At 48.6% G+C, this 19,414-nt stretch overlaps 3 protein-coding genes across 6 annotated transcripts in view; all 3 read left to right on the top strand.

Annotated features, from left to right (window-relative positions):
- CLCN7 (chloride voltage-gated channel 7) overlaps positions 1-6,491 on the top strand; it is a 37,108-nt gene extending 30,617 nt beyond the window's left edge. Inside the window, exons 22-26 of one of the 2 annotated variants that reach the window (XR_014504910.1) lie at positions 108-167; positions 1,666-1,842; positions 2,026-2,106; positions 4,292-6,126; positions 6,261-6,491. Coding sequence is in view for 1 of the 2 variants with exons in the window: in XM_083413485.1 (XP_083269611.1) it covers positions 108-167; positions 1,666-1,842; positions 2,026-2,106; positions 4,292-4,378 (405 nt within the window). In the remaining variant the exon portion in view is untranslated. Of the gene's footprint in view, positions 1-107; positions 168-1,665; positions 1,843-2,025; positions 2,107-4,291 lie in introns of both variants that reach the window. The other variant, XM_083413485.1, reaches the window with a different exon arrangement.
- Positions 1-19,414, top strand: part of CIITA (class II major histocompatibility complex transactivator) — a 1,021,617-nt gene that overhangs the window by 804,799 nt on the left and 197,404 nt on the right. The window lies entirely within an intron of this gene.
- On the top strand, positions 7,690-18,819 carry LOC310664322 (uncharacterized protein). Of its 2 annotated transcripts, XM_083413300.1 has the most exons (6): positions 7,690-8,275; positions 9,485-9,542; positions 10,760-10,805; positions 13,002-15,490; positions 15,599-16,374; positions 16,591-18,819. In XM_083413300.1, exons 1-6 carry the CDS (start codon positions 7,961-7,963, stop codon positions 18,733-18,735), a joined length of 5,829 nt encoding a protein of 1,942 aa, XP_083269426.1. In that variant the 5' UTR covers positions 7,690-7,960; the 3' UTR covers positions 18,736-18,819. The 2 variants fall into 2 exon arrangements, with proteins under 2 accessions (XP_083269426.1, XP_083269425.1); XM_083413299.1 differs by having other exon boundaries at positions 7,696-8,275; positions 15,599-18,819.

Genomic DNA, 19,414 nt, shown 5'->3' with positions numbered 1-19,414 from the left:
TGTCCTTCCTGGTGTCTAAAATCATGTGGAAAGGATGGGTGGGGAATTGTTGGGGCCAAGAGAGTTCTACACAAGAGGCACCCCAATGACAGCCTCTCTCCCTGCAGGCAGCGGGACTGCGAGGCCTGATCCTGCGCTCCCAGTTGATTGTCCTCCTGAAGCACAAGGTGAGGGCCGCAGCTCAGTCACAGATCATCTCCTCTAGAACATTTCAGTTTCTTTCGCTGTTAATGTTTTCAACGACTATTATTGATAGTTTGAATATATCTCAGAAGCCGCTTGGAGTTCTTCCCTATAATCAAGGGGTATATAAATTTGGTTAAATAAAAACAAACAAACAAAGCACTGCAGGGAACGGGGAACCTGGTCCTCCTCCGGATGTTGGACTACAATTCCCATCAGCCCCAGCCAGCGTGGTCAGGATGATGGGAGTTGTAGTCCAGCAGCATCTGGATTGGGGCGCAGGTTCCCCACTCCTGCTCTGCTGCCAGACTGGTCAGCTTCTCTGGGTCGTATGTGACTTAAAGTCACTGCGTGAGCAAAACGACTTCTGGTTGTGGTGGCGGAGCTCCCCCTCCTTTTCCTCTGCACGCCTCTTAACCCATCTACTCCTGGGGTTCCCCCAACCCTCCAGAACAGATTGGGGTGTGTGTGATGTGAGAAGGCAGAAGGGAATATCCAGTGTGCAAACAGAAGTCGCAAGAACATAAGGCAGCCTTTCTCAGCCTGTGGGTCCCCAGATGTTGTTGAACTACAACTCCCATCACCCCTAGCTAGCAAGGCCACAGAGCTCAGGGATGATGGGAGTTGTAGTCCAACAACATCTGGGGACCCACAGGTTGAGAACCGCTGACGTAAGGGGAGCCCTGTGGATCTGGCCCAAGAGCTCACCTAGTCCAGCATCCTGTTCTCATTGTGGTCGACTAGATGCCTGTGGGAAACCCCCAAGAGCCCCCTCCCCTCCTGCAGTTCCCAGCAAGCAATATTTAGAAGAATTGCTGCCTCCGATTATGGAGACATAGCATAGCAATGATGGGCAGAAGCCTTCCGTGGATTGGCCCAGTCTGTTCTTGTTCTTATGTATTTTGGTGTTTTTATCTTGCCTTTTAATGGAGTGCGCAGCCCCGAGATCTATGGATGAAGGACGGTATGCAAGTTTAATTAATAATAATAATAATAATCCCATACAGGTTGGTGGCCATCACTGTCTCCCTGCGGGAGAGAGTCCTGTAGCTGCAACAACAACAAACAACAAAAATTTTATTAAAATTGTATACCACCCTTTATCCATATCCATCCACATCCACCCATATCCATCTCGGGGCGGTTCACAGCACAAAATCGCAATTTAAAAAAACACAAAATGCATAATAAAAAAAGACCAAAAACAAACAAATAAGCCCCCCTCCCCTCCCGCAACACATTGACATCCGATGCCCCTTTTTAAATCAGCCCGAGGCCTGGTTGAAGAGGCACGTTTTTGCCTAATCCAACATTTGGTTTCAAGTCACGGTGCGGTTGGAGTCAACCCTCTCTGCAGGATGGGAGGGTCCCCCAGGCAGCAGGAGGACTTGGGGGAACCCCAGGGAAGAGGGCAGCAAGCAGGGGCTAGCAGGCATCCCTGTCCATTTGCCCTCTGCCACCACCATGCCTGACCCCTTTTAGGTCTTTGTGGAGAGAGCCAACCTGTCCCTGGTGCAGCGCCGGCTGAAGCTGAAGGACTTCCGGGACGCCTACCCCCGCTTCCCCCCCATCCAGTCGATCCACGTCTCCCAGGATGAGCGGGAGTGCATGATGGACCTGACCGAATTCATGAACCCCTCGCCTTACACCGTGCCCTTGGTAGGACCGGGTTGGGGGCGGCAACCTCTATTGTTTTGAAGGCATTTTGAACGAGGGATGCTTCTGGTGACGAGGGCTTCCTTGTCCCTTAACAGCATCCTGGGTTGTTTTCGTTTTACTGGGGTGGGGTGGGGGGAAACTCATTGCCTTTCTCTTGTCTAATATGATTTCCCTGGTTTGCAGGAAGCCACCCTAACGAGGGTTTACAAGTTGTTCCGGGCCCTGGGCTTGCGCCACCTCGTGGTGGTGGATAATCATAACCAGGTGAGTCAAGGCTGGAAGAAACATCTTGCTCGAGATGGCAGGAGATCTCAAGGAAGTGGTCTTGCAGCCCTATGTCCGTGGCTGGACAGAGGAGGAATGGTGGAGGCCGCCCGCCTCTTCTCCTGAACCTTCCCAAGAACAGGAGGACAGTATAGATTTAGAACAGTGGTTTGCAGAAGGGCATAGTTCAGAGGCTGCAGAGAGGAGAAGCTGGGAAATATTGGGAGAGGGGCAGAAGACAAAGCACTGGGGAGAGGCAGCTGACAGACTCAGTGTCCTTGGGGAGCATTCCTGACCCCCCCCCTCCCAGGACCAGGCAGGCATTGAGGGTAGGAGAACAGAAGGCTCAGAGGCAGAAAGCTCAGATTAGCCGTCGCAGGGATGACGTAGAATAGGAGAGATGGAGGGGGTGGGACTTTGTTTGGAGCAACGCCGTTATTTTGGGAGGCTGCATTCTTTTGTATCTCTCTGTGAACTATGGAATAAATGACTTGGTAAGAACTCTTGTTTATCTCCTTGCTGGCTGCCAGCAGGATCGGATTCCCTGAAGCCTGACACCCAGTGGCAGAGCTCACCTTTTGCATGGGGAGGGTCCCAGGTTTGAGTCCCTGTATCTCCAGTTAGGGTTGGCGAAGACCCTCTCTGTTGGGGATCTTGGACAGCTGGGCTAGATAGACCAATAGTCTGACCCAGGCATTAATGTAGGCTTTTGTCTTCTTTACGTTTTTTACTTTATTATTATTATTATTATTATTATTATTATTATTATTATTATTATTTCCTAATGAATTGATTATAGTGGATACTCGGGTTGCAAACGTGATCCATGCGGGAAGCACATTCGCAACCCGCAGCTGTGTGTCTGCGCATGTGCGGGTTGCGATTCAGTGCTTCTGTGCACGTGCAAAGCATGATCGCCGAAGCCCGGAAGTAACCCGTTTCAGTACTTCCAGGTTTCGGTGGTCCGTAAGCTGAAAAAACGCAACCTGAAGCGTCTGTAACCTGAGGTATGACTGTATTAGTTTCATTTTATCCCACCTTTTCTCAGAACCAGAATTCAAGGCAATGCACAGAAGTTTAAAACAAACGCAGATAATAATCTTAGCAGTGTAGAGTTGGAAGGGAGCCCCATAGAGGTCCTCTAGTCCAGCCCCTGTGCAGTGCAGGAGGACCTGTATGGGGATCGAACCCACGACCTTGGCATGATCATCGCCGCGCTCTAGCCAAGTGATCTGGGCAGCTAGCTAAGCCCATATAACACATATAAACATAGAAAAGATAATGGCTAAAGGGTAAACTGTAATGGAATGTAAATGCAAATCTATTAAAACACTGATAGCAGAAACAGACAGACAAACGAAAAGCCCTTTTCTAAAAGGCAGTCAGTTCCCAAAAGCCTGTTGGAATAACAGTCTTTACCTGCCAGGGGAAAGACAGCAAGGAGGGAGACAGTCTAGCTCATTGGCAGGCAAACTAAGGCCTGGGGGGCGGTCCTTTTATTTAAAATGCATCTCTGGGTTATTTGTGGGGCATAGGAATTTGTTCATTCCCCCCCCCCAAAAAAGAAATATAGTCTGGCCCCCCACAAGGTCTAAGAGGCAGTGGACCGGCCCCCTACTGAAAAGGTTTGCTGACCCCTCCCATCATCCTCAGCAAACATGGTCACCTGTCAGGGAAAATGTGAGTCTAGCAGCTTCTGAAGCACCTCCACATTTGGGTACCTCTGGGTTAGAAGCACCTCTTAGGTGGCACTGTGGTCTAAAGCACTGAGCCTCTTGGGCTTGCTTATCAGAAGGTCGGCAGTTCGAATCCGTGTGACACTGGTGAGCTCCTGTTGCTCTGTCCCAGCTCCTGCCAACCTAGCAATTCGAAAGCACGCCAGTGCAAGTAGATAAATAGGTACCGCTGCGGTGGGAAGGTAAACGGTGTTTCCGTGAGCTCTGGTTTCCAACACAGTGTCCCGTTGCGGCTTAGTCCTGCTGTCCACATGACCCGGAAAGCTGTCTGCGGCCAAACGCCGGCTCCCTCAGCCTGAAAGCGAGATGAGCGCTGCAACCCCATAGTCGCCTTTGACTGGACTTAACTATCTAAGGGTCCTTTACCTTTTTGCCTAGAAGCACCTCTGCTCAGGGCCTGGTTCTGCCGCTCCCGAGTGACCTGAAATTCTGCCTTTTTCTCTCTATAGGTGGTGGGTCTGGTCACACGGAAGGATCTGGCCCGATATCGCCTGGGGAAGGAAGGCTTGGAGGAGCTGCCCCTGGCGCAGACGTGACTTTGCCGCTGGGTGCTGCGGACCTTGCTGTGCACCAGGCTCTTGCCAGCCTCCCGGCGCCGTTGCCCTTGGGAGACCGCGGACGTGAAGCCAAACCCCGAAACGCCCAGCGTGTGGAGTCCTGCACTTTGCTGTGTCCCCGGCCTCTCCTCCTTGTCGCCATGCTCATCTTTCTTCAGCCTTGCGCTCCTCTCGCCATCCTGACCTTGGGTTCTCCGCACGGGACTGCAGATAGGCTCTGTACAACTGCTTTGGGGTCCCCCGGGGCTTCAGGAGGGGCGTCCCCCACAATTGGAGAGAGGCAGCTGCCTGGGAGTCCCTGTCTCTGTTACAGACCTGGGCTGGGAGGTGTGTGTGTGTCCATTTCTGACCAAGCTTTTTTCCTCTGGCCTAGCTCTTGCCAAACGTGCCTTCCAAGACTCGCTACCCCCCCCCCTTTTGTCAATCCTTCTGTGCAAAAAAATGCTCTGAGCATTGCTGGACTGGAGACCCTGGCTGGCATTTCCTGGGAACAGTCGCAACGCACCTCCCATGCAGTTCAACGTTGTCGTTTTTAACTTGTGTGTGAAGCCAGGGAGCGGGGACTGAACTGTGGTCCCCCTCCAGATTGCTGCTGGACACCCCCATCTCTGTGGCCAGTGATCAGGGCTGGTGGACTCAACAAGAATCTGCTTAGCTGCCCCTGATTTAACGTTACCAGGAATGTTGCCAGAATTGGGCAGCGCGAGGGTGGCATTTTCCCAATCCAGCCACTGCGCTAAGAGCTCATCACCCAGCTGTGAAACTCTGGCAACTGGTTCAACACTCAGCAGTGTCCCAGCCCTGCTCCCTTACCCTTAGATCTCTCTTCCTCCCAAATCCTTCACACCCCCTCTGGCTTCCCCAGCTCCAGGCTGAGATGGGGAGCCCTCACGGCGGCGCTCATTCCCTCTGGATCTGCAGCTGTGAAGAGCTTGCTCCGCTGGGCTTGTGTACAGCCCCTTGTCCTCACCCGCCACTCCCAGGCGGAGAGTCTTCCTGATAGGTTCAGAGGTCCCCCCCCCCCCTTACAAACAGCAGCCTGCCTTCATTCATGGTTGTTTGGATCCACTTTCTCTCCCCCACCCCACTCCTAATTCTCACACTGCCTTGCGCCTGTTTGCATTTTTAGCTGCCGGTAGGGAACATTATAGTGGAGGCCAGTCCGGTAGGGCAAATTGGGTGCCGCCCCGCCAATATCAGCCTGCAACCCCCCTGGGGAAAAACAAAACCCTGCCTGCCTGCTTACAAGAAATCCTGTCTGTGTTAGCTTCCTCCTCTATGCTCAGCTGGAAGACTTAGCTAGAAATAGCTGGCTCTGGCCTTGGCGCCACCTACTGTTGGGCTCCCTGCCTTTCGCCCATTGGGCTCCACTGCAGAAGAGTAGTAGAGCCCAAGCAGCTTGAAGGAACACCCTTATGGGCAGGAAGGGCAGGTGAGCTGGGCAGGTGGCGTTTTGGCAAGAAGCACCCAGTTTAACAAGGTGCCGGACCAAACCAATGTGCCCACTTCAACCTGAAGCAGCCTGTCTCGCCCCCAAGGACTGGGGCCTCTTCTTTTCAGCCTCTGTGTACATCTGGGCATGCTTGCCCAGAGCTTCTAATAGCCTAGGGAGGGAGGAAAGGAATGCAGGGAGGATTTAGCAAAGGGCAAACGGGCCTCCCTAAGCTTATAGCAAGGTTTTCTCTGTTTTGGACTACAACTTCCATCACCCCTAGCTAGCAGGACCAGTGGTCGAGGATGATGGGAATTGTAGTCCAAAACCAGCTGGAGAAACCCTGACTTTACAGCAGGCAGAGCCAAACTCTGACCTTCCAGATGTTTTGGAACTACAACTCCCATCATCCCTAGCTAACAGGACCAGTGGTCAGGAATGATGGGGATTGTAGTCTCAAAACATCTGAAGGGCCAGAGTTTGCCTATGCCTGCTTTACAGTCTTGGTGTGAGGGGTGTTGGCAACCAGCAGGCCCATTTCCTGACTCCTGGTCCTTTCCCACATCTGGCAGACGTCTCCTCTGCTGTTTTCTATCACATGAAACACCTGGTGGAAGAGTTATCTTTTTTGTGCTGAAATTAAAAAGGAAACTATTTATACTTTTGCTCTCTCACTCTCTCGCTCCTTTGTTGTGTTTACTTCCTTATCCTAAAGGACGTATGGGTAGCTGGATCAGGCCAGTGGCCCATCTAGTTTAGATTCCTGCTCTCAACAGCTGCCAACCAGATGCCCATTATGGGAAACACAAGAGGGCAACAGCATCCCCCCCCCCACTTCTGATTCCTGTTGCTGCAATATCTCTGGTATTGAAGAGGTTCTTTGGGCGTGGGGGGGGGGCAGGTCAAGTAGAAAAGGTCCTTAATAAACATACGTGGTTTGGGGATGGAACTAGAAAGGGTGTCTAGGGTGGGGGAGTTTGGAAGGTATAGCGAAGTTTGGAAGGTATAGCGAAGGTTTCATTAAAACCAAGCAACTGTTCGGCTGTGTGGTTTTTTTTATTCTATTCATTGAATTTATATGCCATGGTTCATCCGCAGATCTTGGGGCGGTTCACGACTTAAAACTGCAAAATAAAACACAAGATACATAATAATATAATATATATCCCTTCTACGATTGGGTTGAAGCCTTATACAAACTCGCAACATACGAACAACTTGCCTGCAAACACAGACTTGCCATGGACAAATTCAATGATATTTGGAATCTGTTCTTAAAAATACTGTAATAGGTTAAGATCTGGTGAAGTACAATAATGTATACAGTTTTGGGTTTCCCCCCAATTTTATCTTCAGAAGGGTCATCTTGGCTGCGTTAGAGCCATCCAGAGCTATCTGTTTGTTTTTGCAATAAATCCTCCTTTTTAATTACCTACGCTTACTGTGTTAGCGGGACACGGGTGGCGCTGTGGATTAAACCACAGAGCCTAGGACTTGCTGATCAGAAGGTTGGCGGTTCGCATCCCTGCGACGAGGTGAGCTCCCATTGCTCGGTCCCTGCTCCTGCCAACCTAGCAGTTTGAAAGTACGTCAAAGTGTAAGTAGATAAATAGGTACCGCTCCGGCAGAAAGGTAAACAGCATTTCTGTGCACTGCTCTGGTTCGCCAGAAGCGGCTTAGTCATGCTGGCCACATGACCCGGAAGCTGGCCACATGGCTCCCTCGGCCAATAAAGTGAGATGAGCGCCACAACCCCAGAGCCGGCCATGACTGGACCTAATGGTCAGGGGTCCCTTTACCTTTACTGTGTTATCAAGCTGGGAACCTGGGCTCCTGACAGATAGCGGCATTAAGTTTGATAAACTGTGTTCACCCCGAAAGCATCCCTCTCCACCAGCTTTGAGCCACAAATCAGTCCCTTAGCAACCAGGCCCTGCAGTGATCTTATTGTGACATAACTGAGATGAGAGGCCAACATTTTGTACGGACACCTGCCCCATCTTTTCTCGGACCGGCAACCTGGCTGTCACAAAGGTCCCAGCTTGGCTTCCTGGCGCGATGGGACGGATGTAAAACACACACAAACACCCGCTTGGAATGCGCCCTTGACGCAGTGGCGCGGACCTAGCATGAGACACGCATATGCAGCTTTGGTGCTGAGTTCCCTGCTGTTGGGGAAGAAGCCAAACAGAGATCCCTCCCCCCACAGCGGCAGGATAGTAGTGCGGGAAGACCCAGGCATCCCCTACCAGGAGGGCAGCAAGCTGCTGAAATTCCGCAAGTCTTTCTGCTTGCAGCATGGTTTCTGCTGGCTTTCGGACTCTCCCTGGGGGTTCCTCCTGGTGGGATCGGCCGTGCTGCTTCTGTGGCTGGTGGTAAACATCTGGACTTCATCGGGCCCGGCTTCTTCGCAAGCGAAGCCTCGCGAGGCGACTGTGAGCTCGGTAAAGAGATGTTTCTCCTTAAAGCGTATTCAGTAGTTATGGCCGAGAAAATTACAGTGGTACCTTGGTTCTCAAACCTAACCAGTTCCGGAAGTCTGTTCCAAAACCGAGGCACACTCTCCCATAGAAAGTAATGCAAAACGGATTACAGTGGTACCTTGGGTTACATACGCTTCAGGTTTCATATGCTTCAGGTTATAGACTCCGGTAACCCAGAAATAGAACCTCGGGTTAAGAACTTTGCTTCAGGATGAGAACAGAAATTGTGCTCTGGCGGCGCAGCAGCAGCAGGAGGCCCCATTAGCTAAAGTGGTGCTTCAGGTTAAGAACAGTTTCAGGTTAAGAATGGACCTCCGGAATGAATTAAGTACTTAACCCGAGGTACCACTGTAATCCGTTCTAGACTTTTAAAATAAACCTTAAAACAGCTACAGTGGTGCCTCGCAAGACGAAAAGAATCCGTTCCGTGAGTCTCTTCATCTAGCGGTTTTTTCGTCTTGCGAAGCAACCCCATTAGCGGATTAGCACTATTAGCGGTTTAGCGGCTATTAGCGGCTATTAAAGGCTTAAGGGATTAGCGGATTAGCTGCTAAAAGGCTATTAGCAGTTTAGTGCCTTAGAAAAGGGGGGTGGGGAGCGAAAACCCCCCGCAAGAATCACAAGACATTTTCGTCTTGCGAAGCAAGCCCATAGAGAAATTCGTCCTGCGAAGCACCTCTGAAAACGGAAAACCCTTTCGTCTTGCGGGTTTTCCGTCTTGCGAGGCATTCGTCTTGTGGGGCACCACTGTATTTAACATGGATTTTACTACCTAACGAGTGAGAGGAGATAGGATGGCTATCATCAAATACCTCAGCAGCTCCAGAAGGTAGGACCAGGATCAACAGATTCAAAGTACAATAAAGGAGATTCTGACTAAATATTAGGAAGAACTTTCTGATGGTGAGAACTATTCAATGGCGGAACGGTTTCCCTCGGGAGGTGGTGGACTCTCCTGCGTTGAAGGTTTTTAGGCAGAAGTTGGGCGGCCTTCTGTCATGGATTGTTTAGTTGTGATCACGGCATTGCAAGGGGTTGGGCAAGATGACCTTTGGGGTCCCTTCCAACCCCTATGATTCTGTGGCGAAGGCTGACGTAAGAGAACGGCTGCCTAAGAGAACTGGAAAGCAGGTAATCCGTTTTTCACTCTACTCATCTACCTTCACACAGGCGGAAACGGTTCCCGAACTAGAGAGAAAAGCAGAGCAGGAAGCACCAGGAAAAAATGGTATGTTTTTGCAACTTGACTTTCTCCCTTAAACAGTGTTCGAAACTCCCATTGTTCTAGGTGCATTTTGCGACAGGGAATTTCATTAGTGCAAGCAGTTTCTGAGCTCTGGGCATAGTACTGTGCCTAAGATTTCAGATTAAAGCTGCAGAGTGGAGGGGGGGGGGAGGAAAAGGCAAAGGACCCCTGACAGTTAAGTCCAGTCGCAGACGACTCTGGGGTCGCGGCGCTCATCTCGCTTTACAGGCCAAGGGAGCCGGCGTTTGTCCGCAGACAGTTTTTCCGGGTTATGTGGCCAGCATAACTAAACTGCTTCTGGCGCAATGGAACATCGAGACCAGAGCGGCGCACAGAAACGCCATTTACCTTCCCACCGGAGTGGTACCTATTTATCTACTTGCACTTTTTGGTGTGCTTTCGAACTGCTAGGTTGGCAGGATCAGGGACTGAGCAACAGGAGCTCACCAGTGTCACACGGATTCGAACTGCCGACCTTCTGATAAGCAAGCCTAAGAGGCTCAGTGGTTTAGACAACAGTGCCACCTAAGAGGTGCTTCTAACCCAGAGGTAGGGTGGGCGGGCAGGAAAGAATTAGACCATGTGAAAAATGAAAAACTAGACCATGTGAAAAATGAACGTAATATTTTAGCTGCAGTTCATTCATTTCCAGCTTTGTATTCTTGTTATAAAAAGCATGCCTAGACATTCTGCTGTTGCACCATTTAGCTCCTAGCTTCCATATCTCAGTTTCTAACGCTGCCCTAACTTGTTCTTTTCCAACTCCTGTAATAATTGCATTGTCTCTGTGGAGATCTACACTGTTATCGGTGTGGGACGTCTGTTCTTGGTTTAACGTGGTGTACACCGCTTATTGCAAGCTGGCAGTTTTATAAATACCTCTATAAATAAAATAAAATAAAACATGCTTCATCATGGCAGTGCCGGCGGGGCAGGTGTTGACGTGGGAATGACAATAAAATAAAAAAACCCTCCTTCAGAAGTGAATGGAGGATAGATAAAGAGGAGCGTTTGTGTGGAAACTAAAGGTAAAATTTACATGTGCTGCTCCGTCTACTTTTAATTCGGCCCCACCCACTACTGCCATGTGGCCCTCAGGCCAAAAAGGTTTTCGTATCCCTGAGTCGATGTCATTCATTGATTAAACATTACAGAGCTATAATAAATCTTCAAAACAAATAATTATTTTTTTGTCGCAGAATGTCTTTGCGTTTGTGGGGCACCGTTAACTTCTTATTTCGAAAGGTAGGTACGCCCTCAGTAACTCTAGACTAAAGGGATGTTATTTGGGCTGTGTTCTAGGGGGCGCCCAGGTGGGGAGTCTTCTGGGAGAAGACTGGTAAGGGCCCTGGGGAGTAAAAGGCAGCCCCTTATGTCCCAGGTGGTGTGAAAGCTAACAAGGGATAAATGCAAACAAGAAACACTAACAGGAAGAATGGCAGATGAAGCTGATGGACTATATGGAAATGGCGGAAATGACTGGCAGAATCCGAGACCAGGGAGAAGAGTTGATGGAAAAAGATTGGAAAAAAATTAAAGTAGATTTACAGAAATATTGCAAAATTAATGAATGTTAGAAGAATATTGGAATGAAGTTATACGGTTTTAGCAGAAATGTTATTAAGAATTATATGAATATTAATTGTTAATGTGCTAAAGTGGAAAATTTAAAGTTAAACTGGGTTAGGATAAATTATAGAATAAAAATTGAGAAAGAGGGAAAGGATTTGTTGAATTAGCTAATTTGAACTAGAATACAAAAAAGGGAGGTGCGAGGAAGTCGAGGGAACAAGCATATGAAAGATAATGAAATGAAAATTGGATGTTTTTAAATGTTTTAATTTTTTCTTGTTGTTTTGTGGTATTGTTTTCTCTCTTTATTTTTGATGTATTGTTTGTTAAACTTTCATTGTTTCTTTTCTTCTTTGTTTCTTTTCTTTTTGTAACTATTAAACATTTAATAAATATCATTTTAAAAAAAATGCTAACAAGATACGCTAACAAGGGATGAATGCAAACCAGAAAAGCTAACAAGGGATGAATGTGAACAAGAATCAGGCTCATATCAGGCAGCAGCTTTCCAGGCTTTCAGGTCTTTCCAGGCTGTGCTTAGAGATGCTGGGGACTGAATCTGGGACTTATTGCACGCAAATCAGGTGTTCTGCCATCCCTGTCCCTCTTTTCCCTCTGTTGTTTTCCTCCAGAGTAGACACAATGACATAGAAGTTAGACCTGCCCACTAAGTTCAGTGTGCCTGCTCTGTATCTCCCTGGCGTTGAATTCCATCCTAAGGCGGTTCCTAAAATGTTTTGTAGGACACAACTCGGTCCCCACTCCCCTCAACACAAAAAACAAAGTTTTATCTCGCTTTATGCTAACTTGGTACTTTCTTTTCCACGCTGCCTTTTCTTTTCTCGTCCTCATGTGATTGCCCAGCCCGATCTTAGAAATTGCATAGACATGTAGTTTTAAAAAATGTGAACTTTTGGAAATGGTAGGAATTTGGGTGGTGTCCAACATTAGTCATATTCAGAATAGTCCTCTGGGAAATTAATGGGCATGCAATACCCAGGCCCACTAATTTCAATGGATCTATTATTTTAAAGCATTTGTAAACCACTATATATATATGCACACACACACACACACACACACGATTAAAATTCAGTTGGACATGACCCTTATTAACGCATCAAATGTACAAAACATTGGGTGAATAAAAATGGCACCTAAAAACAGATAGTGATGGTGCCAGCCATGTATCCCTAGGGAGAGCATTCTGAAATGGGGAGGCACCACTGAGAAGGCCTGTTCTTATGCTGTCATCCTCAATACCTCTCTCAGGGAGAAAGGCCTGGGATGACAAATGCAAGGTCCAGTTTGATCCATGAGGGGGAGAGACGGTCATACAATAGACTTGTAGAGTTGGTATTGTGGCCCTGTGGAAGACTTTATAGATCACATCCACGATTTTGAACTGGGCCTGGAAACTAATTTGCAGCCAGTGCAGTCATGCCAAGATGGCTGCTATACGGTCAGACTGTCTTGCTCTGGTCAGCGGTCAGGATTCTGCACCAGCTGCAGTTTCTAAACCACCCTTCAAAGCAGTCCCACTTACAGCCTTTTGCAGTAATCTCACCTTGAGGTGTTCCTGCTTACTGGGAAGAAAGAGCCTTGGGGAATTCAGTGGAACCAAGAAAATGTACACATGACCATTTAAATTGTATTTTAACCTGTATTTTAATAAACTGGTTTTTGTTTGTTTGTTTGTGTCCCCCCCCCCCCATTATGTTTTATTGTAATTTTATTGGTGTTAGCCGCCTTGAGCCTGGCTCTGGTCGGGGAGGGCGGGGTATAAATAAATTATTATTATTATTATTATTATTATTATTATTATTATTATTATTATTAAACAACTCTGTTTTGTCTTATTTCTTGCAGTTGTGAGCAGCCTTGTGAAATACACCACTGTTCTCTTGTTCCATGTGAAGATATGGGAAATTGGCATCAAGAGGAGTGTTTATGTCCAGAATATGTTGGATTTCCTCCACTGAAGTGTGAGGCCATTTTAAGCCATGCTTTCTGCTCCTCCTCGTCCACCTCGTCTTCCTCCTCCTCCTCCTGCCTACCTCATTTAAAATGTCTGGACCTGCATTCGAGTTCCGAAAACTTCCAGGATGCTAGGGATACTTCGTGGACCGTATTAGATTCCTCGGATGTGACGGAGAGCAAAAGCTCCAATTCCTGCTCCAATTCGGAGGAGCCCTGCTTGATAGTGCCGAAGCGTGAACCGTTGGAGGTCCCGTTGCTGCCTGAAAAACATATAGAAGTCATAAGAATCCCCTCCTTCCCGCCTATGGCTCCGTTTACACAGATAAATATTCTCCAGAGCGCGACTTATAAAAAAGAAGACCAGGTCATCTTGGTGGAAAAATGCCTGGCAATTCGTATGGGCCCTGCACCATCACATAAGGCCAAACCACCCTCTCCTCCCAAACTGATGGACAAAGACAGTGTTGAAAGTTGCACGGATCAAGAGGAGAGGGAGGAGAAACCTCCAGAATTGTCCTGCTCAGACCAAATGCCACTTCCGTGTATAGATATGGATGTGACGTGCCCACAGGAACATTCTAGCGCCTCGGAAGAAAGCTTGCCAAAGCCGTCTTCTCCCACCGGTCAGCAGCCTGTGACAAAGGCAAAATCTGGCACCAGCTTACCTCTGCGTGACTCTGAGCTGGCCCCTTTAGTCCTGGAAGAGATGGACAGGGAAACCAGAGGCTCCCTTGAATTTCACGTCAAAAAGAAAATGGTTCAGAGGCGGTGTGGCGTCCCCACCCTCGTCTCCAAGTCTGAATCGTGGTTTCGACCCTGTGCGGATGAATTTTCCAGGGAGCTCGAAAGCAGCCCCCAAAGGCCAAAGAGAAAGAAAACACCAGTGCCGATTTGTGCCAGAAGCCCCCTGCCTCTTGAGTCTCCACACAGAAACGCCACGGTGCTCTATGCGAAACCTTTACGAGAATCTCCAGGAACCAAGAAGTACTACCTTCTCCATTTGGAGGACCAGCCGAAAGAGAGCGGGAAGCCTTGTTTCCTCACGAAGAGGCCAGGTCATAAAACTGGGACTTCCCCTGGGAAGTATATTCTCCTCTCGATGGAGCCAGAAGACGTGAAGAAGCTCATTTTCCACATGACGGTGAAGATGTTAGAAATGCAGACGGGCGCCTTTCCAGAAATGGTGGAAAATTCCTTCCAACTCTACAAGGTCCTTTCTGCAAATCCTCTGCCCAAGCCGATCCGTTTTGGCAACAAAACCCCAAGGCCCAAACACATCTGCCTGCCCTTCGCCACTGGAGAGGCTCCTTGCATCATTGACCTGAACATTGGACACAAATACTTGGCCTACAAGTCGAAACTTCCAACGCCCTATTCAAAGTCGGTGGCAGAGCTGACCTACAGTTCTTCACAGCTGAGCGGGACTGAAACAAGTATCATGAAAAGGGTGCCGCCTGAGCCTTGCACACCCAGCATCATTTTGAGGAGGCATCCGAAGGAGGAAACACCTCTTGGCTTGGATCAAATGCTGATAGTCCCAGAGCCCCCAAAGCCACACAAAACGGGGATGCAGGCAGAGACAGCATCCTCCAGCAAGGTTCTCCGGTTTTCCTTGAGTACCGATGGAGCGTCAGCTGAAAGAGAAGGAGCGGGAAAGGGAGTGGAGGCTGAGGGCAGACAAGGGATCAGAGGCCGTGAATTAAGGCACTTCCAGGAGGAGCTAGCGGGAAGATCATCCTGCGTGATTCTCCCAATTTTCATTGATGAGAGAGGAACAGTGGTCAGTGGAAGAAGTGCAATGGCGAAATTAAGGGACCACCAAACGGAGCTGGAGGGAAGGCCAAGCCACGAGATTCTCGCAATTGCTTTTGATGAGAGAAAGATAGAAGTCAGTGGAAGAACTGGAATGGTGGAATCGAAGGACCAACAAAAGGGGGTAGAGAGAGGACCATGCCACGAGGTTCTGCCAATTTTCTTTGATGAGAAAGGAACAGAGGTTGGAGGAAGAACCAGAACTGCAGAATCAAAGGACCGCCAAAAGGAGCTGGAGAGAGCGTCACATCACAAGGTTCTTGCAATTTCCTTTGATGAGAAAGGAACAGAGATCACTGGAAGAACTGGAATGGTGGAATCAAGAGATCACCAAAAGGAGGTAGGGAGAGGACCATGCCATGAGGTTCTCCCAATTTTCATTGCTGATAAAGGAACAGAGGTCAGAAGAAGAACCAGAACTGCAGAAACAAAGGAACATCAAAAGGAGCTCGAAGGAGGACCAGGTCACAAGGTTCTTCCATTCTCCTTTGATGAGGAAGGAGCAGTGATCACTGGAAGAACTGGAATGGTGGAATTAAGGGAACACCAAAAGGAAGCGGAGGGAGGTCCACACTATAAGGTTCTCCCAATTTTCCTTGATGAAAAAGGAACAGAGATCACTGGAAGAACTGGAATGGTGGAATCAAGAGACCACCAAAAGGAGGTAGGGAGAGGACCATGTGACAAGGTTCTCTCAATCTTATTTGATGAGAAAGCAACAGAGGTCGGAGGAAGAACCAGAACTGCAGAAACAAAGGAACTTCAAAAGGAGCTCAAAGGAGGACCAGGTCACAAGGTTCTTCCATTCTCCTTTGATGAGAAAGGAGCGGTGATCACTGGAAGAACTGAAATGGTGGAATTAAGGGAACACCAAAAGGAGGCGGAGGGAGGTCCACACTATAAGGTTCTCCCAATTTTCCTTGATGAAAAAGGAACAGTGATCACTGGAAGAACTGGAATGGTGGAATCAAGGGACCACCAAAAGGAGGTAGAGGCAGGACCATGTGACAAGGTTCTCTCAATCTTATTTGATGAGAAAGCAACAGAGGTCGGAGGAAGAACCAGAACTGCAGAAACAAAGGAACTTCAAAAGGAGCTCAAAGGAGGACCAGGTCACAAGGTTCTTCCATTCTCCTTTGATGAGAAAGGAGCAGTGATCACTGGAAGAGCTGTAACTATGGAATCAAGGGACCAACAAAAGGAGGTGGAGGGAGGGCCACACTACAAGGTTCTCTCAGTTTTGCTTGATGAAAAAGAAAAAGCGATCACTGGAAGAATTGGAATGGTGGAATTAAGGGAACACCAAAAGGAGGTGGAGGTAGAGGGAGGTCCACACTACAAGGTTCTCCCAATCTTATTTGATGAGAAAGCAACAGAGGTCGGAGGAAGAACCAGACCTGTAGAAACAAAGGAACTTCAAAAGGAGCTGGAAGAAGGGCCAGGCCACAAGGTTCTTCCAAGCTCATTTGATGAGAAAGCAATAGTGATGGCTGGAAGAACTGTAATTGTGGAATCAAGGGACCAACCAAAAGAGGTAGAGGGAGAACCATGCCACAAGGTTCTTGCAATTTCCATTGATGAGAAAGTAACAGAGATAAGTAGAAGCACTGTTATGGTGGAATCAAAGGACCACCAAAAGGAGGTGAAGGAAGGGCCAGAACACAAGGTTCTTCCAATCTCCTTTGATGAGAAAGGAATAGTGATCGCTGGGAGAACTGGAATTGTGGAATTAAGGGAACATCAAAAGGAGGTGGCGGTGGAGGGAAGTCCACACTACAAGGCTGTCCCAATTTCCCTTGATGAAAAAGGAACAGTGAGCACGGAAAGAACTGGAATTGTGGAATCAAGGGACCAACCAAGGAAGGTAGAGGGAGGACCATGCCACAAGGTTATTGCAATTTCCGTTGATGAGAAAATAACAGAGATAAGTGGAAGCACTGTTATGGTGGAATCAAGGGACAAACCAAAAGAGGTAGAGGGAGAACCATGCCACAAGGTTCTTGCCATTTCCATTGATGAGAAAGTAACAGAGATGAGTGGAAGCACTGTTATGGTAGAATCAAGGGACAAACCAAAAGAGGTAGAGGGAGAACCATGCCACAAGGTTCTTCCATTCTCCTTTGATGAGAAAGGAATAGTGATCACTGGGAGAACTGTAACTGTGGAATCCAGGGACCTCCAGAAGGAGGTGGTGGGAGGGACACGCCACAATATTTCCCTTGATGTGAAAGAAAAAGATATTGGTGAAAGGACTGCAACTGCAGAATCAAAGCACCAAAAAATGCAGGTGGAAGGAGCGCCAGTTCACAAGGTTACCTTTGTTGAGAAAGGAGCAATGGTCAGTGGAACTACTGGAACTGTGGAATCAAATGACCAGTCAAAGGAGCAGGAGACAGGTCCAGTCCAGACGGTTCTCCCAGTTCCCCTTGATAAGAAAGGAACAGAGGTCGATGGAAGTCCTGGGGCAGCAGAAACAAAGGACAAGCCAAAGGAGCAGGAGGGAGGGCCAGATCAGAAGGTTCTCCCAGTTCCCCTTGATAAGAAAGACACAGAGGTCGGTGGAAGTTCTGGGGCTGCAGAACCAAAGGACCAGCCAAAGGAGCAGACTGGAGGGCCAGACCAGAAGGTTCTTCTTGTTCCCCTTGATAAGAAAGGCACAGAGGTCGGTGGAAGTCCTGGGGCTGCAGAACCAAAGGAGCAGCTAAAGGAGCAGACCGGAGGGCCAGACCAGAAGGTTCTTCTTGTTCCCCTTGATAAGAAAGGCACAGAGTTTGGTGGAAGTCCTGGGGCTGCAGAAACAAAGGACCAGCCAAAGGAGGAGGATGGAGGGCCAGCCCAGAAGATTCACAAGGTTACCTTTGATGAGAAAGGAGCGATGGTTAGTAGAACTACTGGACCTGTGGAATCAAAGGAGCAGCCAAAGGACCAGCTGGAGGGAGCTCCAAGCCAGAGGGTTCTCCCAGTTCCCCTTGATAAGAAAGACACAGAGGTTGGTGGAAGTCCTGGGACTGCAGAAACAAAGGACAAGCCAAAGGAGGAGGATGGAGGGCCAGCCCAGAAGGTCCTCTCGGTTTCCCTGGATAAGGAAGGAACAGAGGTTGGTGGAAGTACTGGAACTACAAAGCAACAGCAAACAGAGTCGGAAGGAGTGCACCGCAGGGTTCTTTCACCTTTCTTTGAAGAGAAGGAGAAAGAGGCTGGCCGAGCTGAGAAAGCAAGGAGTGGGCAAAAGGAACCAGCGACTGAGTCTGGCTCCCTGCTTCCTTCTCCTTCCACTGGTGGAAAGGAAGCAGAAACGGAGAAAGGGGCAGCAGTGGCTGGTGAAAGCAGGCCGGAGATGGAAAAGGCCAGGATCCGGAAAAAGGAGGCCTCCATTATAAGGGCAAGCCTCTTCCTCGAGCTGGACCTGGTGAAAGAGAAACTGAATCTGCACTTGAAGAAAAAAATGGAAGCCCGGCTGCTTCCGTCCCAGGGAGCAGAGCTGCAGGTCCACGTTGGCTTTGACAAAGAGGCGAGAGGAAGGAAAACAAAGAAATCAGCACAGCCGAGCCATTCCGCTGACCCTCAGGCGAAGCCGAGCCGGCCCTTCTGTTACGTCTGCATGTCCCTGGATAAAAGTGGGGCGGCAGTCAAACCTGTTTGCTGGGTCCTTCCAAAGCGGATTTTGAAAATGAACGGGAACCGGGTTCCCCAGGTGGTACGATTGGAGAGCAAATCCAAAACTGCTCCAAATAGCTCTGCTCCTTCCGGCTTGGCAAAGGAGGCAAAAGGGGTGCCAAAAAAACCTGCTGTGACAATCCAACCATCTTAGAGAGAGAAGGGGATTTCTTTAGAAGCAGAAGGGATATTGGGGTGGGGAGGAAGAAACTATTAAAGATATTTGCCTAAAAGCAAAGCCCAGCTGCTGGCCATCTTGTGCTGTTTTATGACAGTTTGCTCCACATCTGCGTATGTTAATGTCGTGGGGAAATTCGCCCTCCTAGGGATTGATGCAGGAAAAATTTGGTTCTGTTTGCTACAAAACCGCACACTTTGTGAAGCACTCTGCAAAGCAAAACACAGCGATAGCCTTTGAAATTTGCATTCCGGTTTAATTCTGCAGCGCAGCTCTCCTGACAAGTAATTGTGCGCAAAAATAAAAAATAAAAAATGATATACTGGGGTAAAGTGTGCAAATAGATGCATGTACAAGTGAAAATAACGTCCAGAGGTTTATTTTATCGGCAGAAACATAAACATTAGGGAAATGCATTGCAAAAATGTGTATATTGGGCGGAGTTTCATACAAAAGATGTATACGGGCCATGACCGTTTTGCAGGAGGGTTGCATTCCTGACCCCTGCGCGAATCAGTGGAGTGCATGGAAGTCCACCCTGCCCCGTTATGCCCTCTTTTGTACGACCCCACCCCCTTTTCTGGCCCCATCTGGGTTGTGGCGATGCGTGCATGCGTGGTTGCTTGTTCTTTGAACACATGCAAAACAGTTGTTG

The sequence above is a fragment of the Podarcis tiliguerta genome, assembly GCF_965153285.1.
Source record: "Podarcis tiliguerta genome assembly, chromosome: 14".
In the NCBI taxonomy this organism is placed as follows: Eukaryota; Metazoa; Chordata; class Lepidosauria; order Squamata; family Lacertidae; genus Podarcis; species Podarcis tiliguerta.
The sequence above is the reverse complement of the archived record's forward strand: the minus strand, read 5'-3'. Positions and strand labels throughout refer to the sequence as shown.